The sequence below is a fragment of the Mya arenaria genome, chromosome 8 (genome assembly GCF_026914265.1).
Source record: "Mya arenaria isolate MELC-2E11 chromosome 8, ASM2691426v1".
NCBI classification, from domain to species: domain Eukaryota; kingdom Metazoa; phylum Mollusca; class Bivalvia; order Myida; family Myidae; genus Mya; species Mya arenaria.
This window is the reverse complement of record NC_069129.1, coordinates 26,199,091-26,213,253: the sequence shown is the minus strand read 5'-3', so window position 1 is coordinate 26,213,253 and position 14,163 is coordinate 26,199,091. Positions and strand designations below refer to the sequence as shown.

Here is a 14,163-nt window from a genome sequence, read left to right as displayed (position 1 = left end):
CCAGGGGAAATAATTTGGTACTAAAACATGAGTGAGTCTCTTTAAAGCATCCAATCCATGATTTGGATTTTATTATTGACAACATAGGACATTTTCAAAAGTATTGATCTGAGAGAGCAATATTGAAAACTTGATCAATAAATTGACGAAATCAGAGAGTGCAAGTTTTTTTTAATAGCTCGTCAATGTCATTAGTATGCTACTACTGTAAGAAGGATATCCGAGTACAATTAGTCAAATGATTGCCTATTTGGTGGATAAAAGTTTTTTTAAGTCAATATTTTTGTCAATTGTATTGATAATGGATACTGAAATGTTAAATTATTCTCAATAACAATGGGCATCATAAGAGATGAACTTGAGTTTCTTTGTCTTCAGTAACAGTGTCTTTGATTTCAAGAAGGGACACATTTATTGATATGTAGGAGCCTCTTTGGAATCCTTGCGAAATATAGTTAATGTCAACCACTCCCTGTTCCACACAAAAAAGGTGATGGGGTCAAAATGTTTGAGAAATAAATTTTAAAAAATAAATAAAAAGACATGGGAATTTTATTTTCACTTACAGTATGACAAAGTATACATTTTGAGATTAATTATGTGGCTGAACTAAATTGGCCCTAAATTGGTAAAAAAGCACAGTGCATAATTATCTTATGGTTCATGATGATAAAGTTTGGCATATATAACTGTTATTATTTTGTAATAGTTTAAACATATTAGGTAAAATCAGAATGAATGAATCGAGTGAGCCATTCTTTTGTCATTATGATTTTACAGAAAATCATACAAAAATAAAAAAATCTAACTGACTTGGAATTATACATGCCAGGAACTCACAGGCTGACTGTCATGCTAGTCTCTGCTGTCATGCTAGTCTCTAAAAAAGGGATTGTTAAATGTTTTACATTCATGATAAATATCCTTATAGTGACTTGTAATGCTTTACAGATGGATGGGTTGCAGAAGGTGTATGAGATATTTACATCCCTCACAGTTGATCCTGGGGTGAAAACAATCTGCCGTGGACCAACTTGCCATTATACTGCAAGGTTTGTATTGAGAATAGCAATAGTCACATTATGTGGCAAGATTTACCTTTGCAAATAAAGGCAAATACAAAACAGGTGAATTAAACCCTTCTATGCAAGTTTGCCCCTTGTAAGGAAATGAGCTTAAGTGCCCGGAAGGATATTAAATGTCATATTAAAGATTATACAACTTATGTAATCATTTCATTGACAACATGATAACATAAGTTGTATATTCTTAATAGAAAGGTAGCGAAAAATGATAATAAAATAAACAACAAGTTGTCATGATATAAAACAATAAAAACTTGATCTACAGTTCGACATAAGTAACAAAGAAAATGTGTGAAATTCAACCACAGGGGCTGAAATAGGAGGTCGACATAGCGAAAAAATCGAGATAGAAAATTGAACACAAGCAGTTTTAATTTATATAGAATAAGAAGGAATAAATTCGGGTCCGATGAAAGAAGTCGTCACAACTGGAAAGTTGAGATATCTGATGTTGACATAGCGGGTTTGGACTGTATTACAAGGATTTTTTCAGAGTGACATGCAGGCATACCTCCCTGGTTGTTTATACATTCTGAGAAGCATCGTTCATAATGACTACTCCCTGAGACACAGATTGGCACATGATACCAGCTTGAACCTGACACTTGTCAGAGGTAAGCAGTTTATTGCATACATTTTAATGGCTACTCCCTGAGACACAGATTGGCACATGCTACCAGCTTGTACCTGACACTCGTCAGAGGTTAGCAGTTTTATTTCATACATTATAATGACTTCTCCCTGAGACACAGACTGGCACACGATACCAGCTTGTACCTGACTCTTGTTCAAGGTAAGAGGTTTTATTGGTAACACTTTTCTTACTGTCGATTGTAAGCTTGTCTGTATTTCAAAAATAGTGTTGGTGTCATCATCATTGTTGGCGTGGTTATACGAAAAACATCCAAAATGTTCACATGACATACTTATTACCAGTTTTATGTATGTATGTAACTTAAATTATTAGGGATGGCAACAAGTAGTAAAATTTGTACTCGAGTACTCGGACAATCTTTTGATCGAGTACTCGGGTACTCGATTACTCGGAAAAAATGAATTCGTTTTCGGGAAAGACAAGATTGTGTATACATGTATCTTTCATGACGTATATTGTGCGTTGGTCGTATTATTGGTCATTTTTTATCTTTAAATTAGACTTTCATTATGAACTTCAATAGAAAATTAAATAAAAGGAAAACAAATGTTGTTTCAGGCTTTTAATTTTGTCTTTTTCATTTTATTTTAATGATTTTATTAATTAGTATGCACTGCAAATGAGCTACAAAATACCGGAAAGTTTAACCCAGATTTTATTCGAGCGTCTAGATATTATTATAAATCGAGATTTATAATGAACATCAGAATTACAATGAACGAAAATTAATAGCATACATAAAAATAATGAACGAAATACTTTGTACTGTATTATTGTTGTTTACCTCATTAATATTCATAATTCTTGATTTAAGACATCAACCAGTCAATTGTGATAATCATTGCAAAAATAGTTAAAATACGCCCATTAAGAAATCAAGGCTCTACCAGTCGATACTCGTTCGCTCGTTAGCGTCCATTATTTGGTGAAAGGTCTCTAATTGGTAAACAATAGAATTATTTAGGTGAAAGTTTCTCTATCTAAACTTCGCTAATCAGTGCTAATTGGAAATAGGGGCCCTTTGTTGACAGTTTGCAACTCTCAACTAATTTTTTAGGGTCTATTGTGTACACAGCGGGGATTAGAGGGACCGTAAATTGTCCTCTTGGCAACTAACCAGTTCTGTGACTCGTGTATTTGGTGATTTTTATACATTTTTAAAAAAAATCCGAGTACTCAAGTAGTGATTTGGTACTCGAGTACTCGGACGATTGATCGAGTACTCGGGTACTCGTTGCCATCCCTATAAATTATAGTTGATTTATGCCCTTTTTGACAGTAAAAAACGCCTTTATGCATGCATGTGGAACTCTTGTTCTTGTTTTTCAAGGGTTAAATTTTCTAGAACAAAAATAAAACACAAATGACCTAATGATTGCTTCGCAAGTTTTAAGCCATGCAAAATTGTCCAAAACCAGGTTCTTTACTTGAGAGTTGTTTATGTGTGAACAGAAAACTAGACATAGAGCAGATGTTTGGGAAGATCCATTACACTGGTTCAAATTTTTCATGAATTATTCCTCTTGTTTAATTCAAACATAATTTATACATACTCTTGTTTTCTGTTTTCCAGTTACGCTACTATTTTCAAATGATGAAAGAACATGCTACGAGGTGTCTCATATTCTAGCGTTGTTGCTGTTTGATGAACAAGCTAGACATGGGGTAAGGGCCACTTGTTGATGAAAAGTAGGGGCATGGGGTGGGGATGATGAATAGGGTGGGTATGGTGTATTATATAGGTTTGGGATGGTGAGGATGGTGAATGGGGTGGGGATGCTACATTTGGTGAGGATGGTGGATCAGATGGGGATGGTGTGTGGGGATTGGATGGTGTATGGGGTAGGGAGGGTGTATGGGCTGAGGATGGTGTATGGGTTTGGGTGGGGTGTGGATGGGCTATCAGTTGGAGGTGGTGTATGGGATAGGAATGGTCTGAATTGTGATGGTGTATGGGGTGGGAATAGCGGATGGGATGAGGGTAGGGATGACATATTCGTTGAGGATGGTGTAAGCATTGTGTATTGGATGAGGATGTTGTATGGGGTGGGGATGGTGTATGGGTTTGGGATGGTGTATGGAATGAGGATGATTTATGTGATGGGAAAAGAGTATGGTGTGAGGGTGGGGATGGAGTATTGGTTGAGGATGGTGTATGGGATTGTGTATGGGATAAGGATGCTGTATTGGGTGGGAATAGTGGATGGGGTGAGGATGGGGATGGTGTATGTGATATGGATGGTGAATGGGATGAGGACAGTGGACGGGATGAGGATGGTGTATGGGGCAGGCATGATGTATGGGATAGTGATGGTGTATTGGGTGGAGATGCTGTATGAGGTAAGGGTGGTGTATTGGGGGCACATAATGAAAGTGATGATGATGGTGTATTGGGTGAGGATAGTGTATGAGGTGTGAGGAGGTAGGGTATTGGGTGGGAATGGCATATGGGGTGAGAATACTGTATTGGGTCGGGGATAGTGTATGAGGTGGGGATGGTGTATTGAGTGAGGGGATAGTGTATTGAGTGGGAATGGTATATGGGGTGGGGATGCTGTATTGGGTCGGGGATAGTGTATTGGGTGATAATGGTGTTTTGGATGAGGATGGTATTTGTGGTTGTGATGGTGTATAGTTGGGGATCTTGGATTGTATTGGAATGGTGTATGGAGTGGGGATGCTGTATGGGATGGGGATGCTTTATAGGGTTTCTGATTATGTATGGGATGGGGATGGTGTATTTGATGAGGATGGTGTATGGGATGGGGATGGTGTGTGTGATGAGGATGGTGTATGAGATGAGGATGGTGTATGTGATAAGGATTATGTATGTGATGTATGGGATGAGGATGGTGTATGTGATGAGGATGGTGTATGTGATGAGGATTATGTATGTGATGTATGTGATGAGGATGTTGTATCGGGTGAGGATGGTGGATGGTGTGGAGTTGATGTATGGGATGAGGATGGTTATTGGGATGAGGTTGGTGTAATGACTTTGGTGTATGTGTAAGGATGTTGGATTGGGTGGGGATAGTGTATTTGGTGGGAATGGTGTATGGGTGAGGGGATAGTGTATGGTGTGGGGATGGCTTGTGGGGTGAGAATGCTATATTTTGTGAGGAAGGTATATGGGATGAGGATGGTGTATGGGGTGGGGATGGTGTATGGGGTCGGGATGGTGTATGGGTTGGGGATGGTGTATGGGTTGGGGATGGTGTATGGGTTGGGGATGGTATATGGGTTGGGGATGGTGTATGGGTTGGGGATGGTGTATGGGTTGGGGATGGTGTATGGGGTCGGGATGGTGTATGGGTTGGGGATGGTGTATGGGTTGGGGATGGTGTATGGGGTGGGGATGGTGTATGTGGTGGGAAGGTGTATGGGGTGGGGATGCTGTATGAGGTTAGGATAGTGTATTGGATGGAAATGGTGAATTGGATGGGGATGGTGTATGGGGTGGGGATGGTGTATGTGGTGGGAAGGTGTATTGAGTGGGGATGCTGTATGAGGTTAGGATAGTGTATTGGATGGAAATGGTGAATTGGATGGGGATGGTGTATTGGGTGGGGATGCTGTATCAGGTTAGGATAGTGTATTTGATGGAAATGGTGAATTGGATGGGGATGGTGTATTGGGTGGGGATGCTGTATCAGGTTAGGATAGTGTATTTGATGGAAATGGTGAATTGGATGGGGATGGTGTATTGGGTGGGGATGCTGTATCAGGTTAGGATAGTGTATTTGATGGAAATGGTGAATTGGATGGGGATGGTGTATTGAGTGGGGATGCTGTATCAGGTTAGGATAGTGTATTGGATGGAAATGGTGAATTGGATGGGGATGGTGTATTGGGTGGGGATGCTGTATCTGGTTAGGATAGTGTATTTGATGGAAATGGTGAATTAGATGGGGATGGTGTATTGGGTGGGGATGCTGTATCAGGTTAGGATAGTGTATTGGATGGAAATGGTGAATGGGATGGGGATGGTGTATAGGCTGGGGATGTGTATATGGTAAGGATTGCAGGCCGTCAACCAATTCCTATATTCCTATATTTTCCTATATTTTTGAGAAATTTCCTATATTTTTCAAAACCTATATTTCCTATATTTTCCTATATTTGGGAATTTTTTCCTATATTTTTCTTAAAAAGTGGTGCTGGTATATATTTGAAATCATTCAAAGGATTAATACTGCCTTTAGATATTGTTTATTTACAGTTTAAGACTGTCTTTATCCTCTAAACCATCACCATCATTCAGAATTGCTGTTGTACACACATGGTTATCCATTTGAACACCTTTGATGAAGAGTATACCAAACATCAAAGCTTAAAGGTGTCCACTTTGATAACCGCAGTTGTGTTGCTGCAGCAGTGTCTGCCTTGATGGAGAGGTTAAAAGGAGTTGTACTCCGTATGATGAAATAGCAAAAAAAAAATTAAAAAATGTCAAAAACTGACATAAACTTGGTATCGATGTGTAAAATGCATTGAAACTTCGCATTTTTTGGTATTTTTCCATTAAAAAAGATTACTAGGTATGTCTACCTAGTAGAATATTTTACTTATGTGTGATTGGCTAGTCGATGTTATCACGTGATATTCCCAAGTTATGTATATAGCTGAAATATTCCAACCGTTAAGGTTAAGCCTTCGTAGCACAATGGATACAACACTGGACTGCAATTTTGGGGACCCCGGTTCGAAACCAGAGGCCAAAGGCCAGAAGAGCTTATGCGATGGTAATGTGTACGTAGTTTGTGCGTCTGTAAACAATTTCTTGCCCATTCATGCCTAGATTATGGGCCTTGAAAGTATAAAACAAAGTATTTGCATCTGTAAACAATTGCTTGTGAACATGATACTGTCTTCAGTTTTGATTGTATCTCGATGAAACTTGTACAGTATTTAGATTTCCATTAAAGCTTGGTTCCTTTTGAAAACCAGCCAGATCCGCTCATGCATGCTTAGACTATGGGTCTTGAAAGTATAAAAAAAACTATTTATACCATTGACAAACGAAGTATGAAGGGGGTATATTAGAGTCACCCTGTGATCGGTTGGTCGGTCTCACAGTCCGTCGGTTTGTCGGTCGGTCCGTTGCAATTTACCTTGTCCAGAGCATAACTTAAAAACTACTGGATGGAATTGGATTAAACTTCATACAATGGTAGAGCATAATGAGTGGAAGTGCAGTGTACAATAACCATAACTCTATTCTTGCCTATTATTTAGTTATTGCCCTTTGTTACTTTTTTTTGTCCGGAGTATAACTTGAAAAGTACTGGATAGAATTGATTGGAACTTCATACAATGGTAAAGCACAATGAGAGGAAGTGCAGTGTTCAAGAACCATAACTCTACTTTAGCTAATTACTGAGTTATTGCCCTTTATTTGTTGTTTTGCTGTCATTTTTTTCCAGACATTAACTTGCAAACTACTAGATGGAATTATTTAAACTTAATACAATGGTAAAGCACAATGAGAGGAAGTGCAGTGCACAAGAACCATAACTCTATTTCAGCTAATTACAGAGTTACTGCCCTTTGTTACTTTTTGTTACTTGAATCATTACACTATTTTAGCAAATTACAGAGTTATTGCCTTTTTCTGTGTTTTTTTTGTCAAACTTTTGTTCGCTCAGTAACTTGAAAACTACTAGATGGAATTTCATAAAACTTCATACAATGATAAATCATAATGAGAGGCGGCGTTCGGGGTATTAATCACCTTCAGTGATAGCTCTAGTTTTAGTTAAGTCTATTTTTAGCCAAGTCTACAATGGCAAAGTCTATTTTTAGCCAGGTTTACATGAAAAGTCACAATTGCTTGTAAATGTTTGTTTTATGCCCCTTGGGTCATAACTGGCCGTACCCAGGGTTCACGGGTTTGGTATACTTAAATTGGGAAATGTTAAAAACCTTTTTGTCTGAAACAGCTATGCAGATCCTTGCTATTTTAAATAAGGCTTTATTTAGTGGTCCACTACCATGGTTGTTCAAAATTATGCCTCTTGGGTCAAAACTGGCACTGCCCCGGGGTTCACAAGTTTCCTAGAGACTTATTTATGAAATATTTTCAAAATCTTCTTGTTTCAAACCACAAGGCCCATACCTTTGATATTTATTGTGGAGCATCATATAATGACCGTCTAGCAAAACATTTGAAACTATGCCCCTTGGGCAAAAGCTGGCCCCACCTTTTTAGACTTTTAAATTTTTAAATTTTAAAGCTACAGCAATGAAATTTTGACCATGTGCACAGTTTTGCAAACGAGCATCAATGTTGTCCTCAGATGTCCTTGACTTTGAGCTTTTGACCAACTTTTTTCATTTTTAAAGCTACAGAAATAAAATTTTGACCATGAGTAAAGTTTTGAAAGCAAATATTTTTTACCCTAAGATAACCTTTACTTGGCACAAATTAAAATAGTTCATGCAACTAATCTGCTTACAACACTTTCTGTCCTCAGATGTTGAACATGCAGCTTTTTTTTAGCTAACCCAAACACAAAAAGTGAACTATATATTTGTTGCCTATTACTCATACATACATGCTCTGGATTGAAAATGACCACAAGAGCCATGCCAGTAGAGCATAGGCCCTTTTGGGCCTCTTATTTTTACAATTATGATATCGAAGAGTAATTTTTTTAAATAATTGTCCTGAGATTCGTAACAGAAAAATCTTTTTTGTGCCAATTTGATGTACAGTCCCTTTAAAGAATGTGGATTAAGTGAAACACAAATTTTATGATTATAGCCAATAAATAAGTAAGAAAATGTTCTTAATGTTGATTTTTCAACCTTAAAATTCCTATATTTTGCCCAGAAAATGCCAAAACCTCCTATATTTTTGGACAAAATTTCCTATATTTTTTCCTATATTTTCACTAAAACTTGGTTGACGGCCTGGGATTGTGTATGGGATTGGTATGGGATGGGGATGGTGGATTGGGTGGGGAAGCTTTATGAGGTGAGGATGGTGTATGGGGTGAGGATGGTGTATAGGATTGGGATAGTGTATGGGTTGGGGACGGTGTATGGGATAGTGTTAGTGTATAGGGTGGGGATAGTGGATTGGGTTAGGATGGTGTATGAGGTGAGGATGTTGTATGTGTAGGGATGGTGTTTGGGGTGGGGATAGTGTTTGGGGTGGGGATGATGTATGAGGTTGGGGTGATGATGGTATGTGGATGGTGTATGGGATAGGGATAGTGTATGAGGTGAGGATGTTGTATGTGTAGGGATGGTGTTTGGGGTGGGGATAGTGTTTGGGGTGGGGATGATGTATGAGGTTGGGGTGATGATGGTATGGGGATGGTGTATGGGATAGGGATAGTGTATGAGGTGAGAACAGTGGATGAGGTGAGAATGGTGTATGGGGAGGAGAAGGTGTTTGGGGTGAGGATGATGGATGGGATGGATATGGTGTACGGGGGGAGGGGGGCTGAGAATCCACCTTTGAAAGGCTTTGTTACTTCTTTTTTACTTTGAGGATTTTTTTTATCTCCTCAGAAGTTGTATTTGCCAAACTCACCTCTGAAAGGATTTTATAGCTTCTTTTTTTCTTTTGGGATATTGTTTTTCAACTCCTCAGTTTTTTCAAGACAAATGTACCGATAGAATATATTATTTATATAATCTGTTCTTTAAGGCATTTGTATACAAAATAACTTGTTTTTTTTCAATGGCACTTTGTTCGTTTCTGCCAAGTACCGGGCTTATTGAAATCCAGTCCTGTTCAGAATCTTGTATACTCTCTATTTATGTTTTCCTTTCAACTATTAAAAGGTTAAAATTTAACTCTTCTAATAAAACTCAGGTAATTTGTACATGATCAAAACCTGTTTTCTATTTGTTGCAGTGGCAGTAAAAACATGCCCTTTTCCGCCCAAAATATTGTCAAACTAAGGAATGAATGTTTAAATGACTTTAAAAATAATGTATATAATAAGAAAAAATGTTTGATTGCATTGGTATATTGATGTACATGTATGCCTCTCACCCAACATGTTGTGGGCTCAAACCCCACCAGAAGCACGTTTTCCATGCTTTTGAAAAGCCTATTTATTTAAGGGATCATAAGGTTACGGTCATGTTGACCTTGAAAGCAAAAGGGTTTTCCGAGTGATAACTTGACAATGCCAGCACCCATGGCCCTCAAACCTGGCTTGGAGGTTGGGCCTGACCAGAAGATGACCCCTACTGATTTTATACATATGTCTTCAGGTCAAAAGTTAATGTCACAGTGACCTGGAATGTAAACTCCACAATTCCTAGATCTATTGCTATCTAACTTGATATGAAGGTTTGGGCTGACCAGTATATGGCCGCTTTTTATTTTAGGTGTCATGACGTCGAAGGTTAAGGTCACTGTGACCTTTAACACGAAAAGATTGACAAAGCTTCTCACAGTGATCACTGAATTGGACCTATGGTCATCAAACATTAAATGGTGGCTGGAACAGATCAGTAGATGACCTATTGATTTAAGGGGTCATCGGATAAAAGGTCAAGGTCACAGTGACGTTGAATGCGAAAAAGATGTCCAAGTGAGAACTTGACAATGCCTGCACCCATGGCCCTCAAACTTTACTTTTAGATTAGACCTGACCAGTTCCTTTTGATTTAAGGGTTTATTGGGTTAAAGGTCAAGGTCACAGTGACCTTGAACACATTTTTTGTGTGTTTGTGATAACTTGGCAATGCCTGCACCAATGGCCCTTAAACTTGGAATTCATGTTGGGGTTGAACAGAAGCTTTAGATGACTCTAAGGATTTTGAGATCAAAGGTCAAGTTTACAACACATGGTCATTGAAATTACCTCAAATTTACTTATTTCCTGCTGCTAAGAGGATACATGTTTATCTGCAAATATATGTCATCATCTGAACATGATTGAAAACTGTACGTACTGCCCTCACACTTTGAATGATCATAATCTTAAAACTGTCTCAAAGGCACCTAATGTCAATGCCAAATCAACAGTCATTTCGATGCATATTTCATTCAATTGTTCGAATATTCTCGCCAACATGGCGCTCAGGGGGGTGGGGGGAGACAAACAGGACAGGTTGTAGTTGTCATTTAATAGACAATTGCAATTGCAATTTCCACAAAGTATTGTCAATGCCTTTTCTTCATGCAAGAATTGCTACATAGCCACTATAATTTTAGTGAAATTTGCTTTCTTTTAAATTTTGACATCACATCCGGTGAGATGTTATCATGAATTTCATTTGTTCCTTTCGTTTTATTTTCTAACATTTTTATCCTATTTTCATGACTTTTGGTCAGAATATTTCAATTCATATCCACTTTTTACATATAGTTCTGTTCCAAACAATAAATGGTAGGAAAAAAGCAAATTGTAATTACTTTCAACACGCTTTTTAAAAACCTGCCATAGTCAAATTGAAAAATCAGGCTTTAATGTGATGCTTCTCAATTTCATTTTTTATCATTAATAAATCACCATTTACCAAGTTGTCCACTTAACTACTTAAACATTTACAGCTTTCTAAGACTAGACCTTAGGAACTTGGTACAATTGTTAGTGCCGATAATAACCCCCATAAAAGCGTTAAATTATTACCAGCGTGATCGCTTTGTTGTCTAGAACCCGAGGCGATAGAAAGATGGGACGCCGTGACACAAGGGTTGGCAGTGTTAATGCAGCAGTACAGATCCATGGCGGTTCTCCTAATGATGTCTGAGTGTTGCCGGTCTTGTCAAATCTGTCACTTGCACTGCAGGTATGTACAAGAAATAACAGTATCATAAAATACATATAGCTCCATATTTTTCGAACATTCTATGAAACTAAGACAGCTTCAACATTTTTTCTTGAATGACACAAATTGGCCTGCATATAAATTGATTGCTCGTGCACATGATTGATATCCGAATATATATATATACAACGTCCCAACATGTCACTGGATATATCGCTTTTGCATTTTCTTTTTTGCATCACTTCAGATGAGGGACGTGGTATACAACGCGGTCGGTACATTGGTGATGGGTGCTATCATAACGGTCCGTTCAATGAAGGAGCACCCTGGGCAGAACCTCCAGCATCTTCCCCAGACCATTGAGCATCTCACCGAGCAGTCGTTCCGATTGAGCCGCCAAAAGCCGTGTGAAGTCATTGACTTCAAGGAGCAAGTATACGACAAGTTCATTGACGCCGGAGAAGCAATTTCCACACATCCCCGTGTCAGAAACATTCTGCGCATTCAACCCTACTACCATGCCAGGCTACGACCAAGCAGAGTAAAACGACCATTGCACAGACCAAGGTAATAAAGCAGACTGTTATTCACAACGGAAGTTATTGTCACTACGGAAGTGATATGAAAATACATAGCAATTGTGTTTCAAAAATTCTGAGAATTTTTTACTAATATTCAACATATGTAAAAAAAAATCTCTTAATAATTACTGTATTGAAACATGACATGTGTAGTTCAATATTCAAATATAAGAATCATATCTGACATTGCTATTTACAGATGCTGGCGGACCGATTTACCTGCGTTCTTCCAGGTGCCAGTGCAGCTGTCTCTTAGTACCGAGTGCTGAAAAACATCATTACGCAGGACACGACACTACGCCAGGCAACCACAACAGTCCTGATGCAGAAGGTGGCCGAACGTTGCGGGGTGCCATGCCTAACCTAGGTTTATTAGCTACTGTTGGCCTGCTTCTTCTGTTGTCGAACGAGGGTTCTCGGCCTTGAAGGGTGTTAAAACGGCACAACGTGACAGACTACAGAATGAAACGTTGAATGCCAGCTTACATGTGTCTATGGACGGCCCCACCGTCGCCAACTTTATGGAGACTTGGGTCGAGCAGATGGTGACACAGTGGGCCAAGGCCAAGCACAGGCTCCTTGTTTAGATTGAAAGTTTTATATGTTGTCTGACATTCTGTCTGTAATCACGGCTTCTACAGTCGCGTCATCGTCATTAATGTTGTAGCATTCATTTGTTCTATTCTGTATTTTTGTCATTATGTTATTTAATAAATTATCATCTCGTACATTTACAAAAATGATAAAAAGTGAAAGGAAAACAGCGCTTAACTTATATTTATTTGTTGTCCTTGTCGTTGTATGCAGCTATAAATACACGGCAACAAATGTAAAGAAACATTTCGATTCAGGTAGGTTTTGAGATATTGTGAACGCCCTGTGTCCGTCGTCCGTCGTAGTCATCCGTCGTCAACAATTTGACTGTTAACACTCTAAAGGTCACAATTTGAGCACAATCTTATTGAAACTTGGTCAGAATTTTACCCTCAATAAAATCTTGGACGAGTTCGATATTGGGTCATCTGGGGTTAAAAACTAGGTCACCAGGTCAAATTAAAGGAAAAAGTTTGTCAACACTATAGAGGTCACTTTTATGACTGTATCCTCAGGAAACCTGGTCGGAATGTTTATATTAATAATCTTTAAGTCAAATTTAAATCTGAGTCATGTGCGGTCAAAAACTAGGTCACCAGGTCAAATCAATGGAAACGCTTGTTAGCACTCGAGAGGTCACATTTATGACTGTATGTTTATAAAACTTAGTAAGAGAGTATATATTGATTAGCTCTAGGCCAAGTTCGAATCTTGGGCATATGTGGTCAAAAACTAGGGCACAAGGTCAAATTTAAGGAAAAGCTTGTTAACACTATAAAGCTCACATTTATAACTGTATCTTCATGAAAGTTGGTCAGAATGTTTATATTAATAATCTCTTAGTCGAGTTTAAATCCGGGTCATGTGTGATCAAAAACTAGGTCATTAGGTCAAATCATTGGAAAAGCTTGTAAGCACTCTAGAGGTCACATAGCTCATAGAACTTGATCAGAATGTTATTCTTGATGATCTTTATTGGATCAGGTAAGCGATACAGGGCCTTTAAGTATCCTCTTGTTTAAAGATAACTTTCTTAATATTAGGAAAAAAATGTCATATAAAGACCATAAACCAGCCAATAAAGAGCACTTCCCACGGTTATATAGGACTGTCTTAAAAATCCTAAACTTTTTTCTAAAAATCTTGATCAACTGGTTTCTCGGAGTTGAAAATTTTATTTTCTTGATTATTACTGATTTTAAGGTAATATGAATACATTATTGACCATATAAAAGTGTTTAATTATTAGTATTTTGTATTTAAGGAATGAATCGCGGGGTTGATGTCATTATCGGGGTATGAACGCAATTGGGTTGGTCAACGTGTGTGGAGTCCGAAGGACTCCACACGAACTTTGACCAACCCAGTTGCGTTCATATCCCTGATAATGACATCAACCCCGCAATTCATTCCTTATATTTACACCAATAGTTCATTATTTCATTCAAGAATTGTTAAAAAATACTTTATTTCATTTAAGAAAACCTTTCAGTAATCCGTTCTTACC

General features: G+C 38.2%; 1 protein-coding gene across 1 annotated transcript in view; it reads left to right on the top strand.

Moving 5' to 3' along the window:
• The window catches only part of LOC128242170 (rotatin-like), a 152,640-nt gene extending 138,828 nt beyond the window's left edge, over window positions 1-13,812 (top strand). Inside the window, exons 19-24 of the mRNA XM_052959239.1 lie at window positions 952-1,052; window positions 1,579-1,699; window positions 3,314-3,405; window positions 11,367-11,502; window positions 11,729-12,048; window positions 12,262-13,812. Coding sequence (XP_052815199.1) covers window positions 952-1,052; window positions 1,579-1,621 — 144 coding nt within the window. The 3' untranslated portion in view covers window positions 1,622-1,699; window positions 3,314-3,405; window positions 11,367-11,502; window positions 11,729-12,048; window positions 12,262-13,812. The remainder of the gene's footprint in view (window positions 1-951; window positions 1,053-1,578; window positions 1,700-3,313; window positions 3,406-11,366; window positions 11,503-11,728; window positions 12,049-12,261) is intronic.
• The last annotated feature ends 351 nt before the right edge of the window (window positions 13,813-14,163 follow it).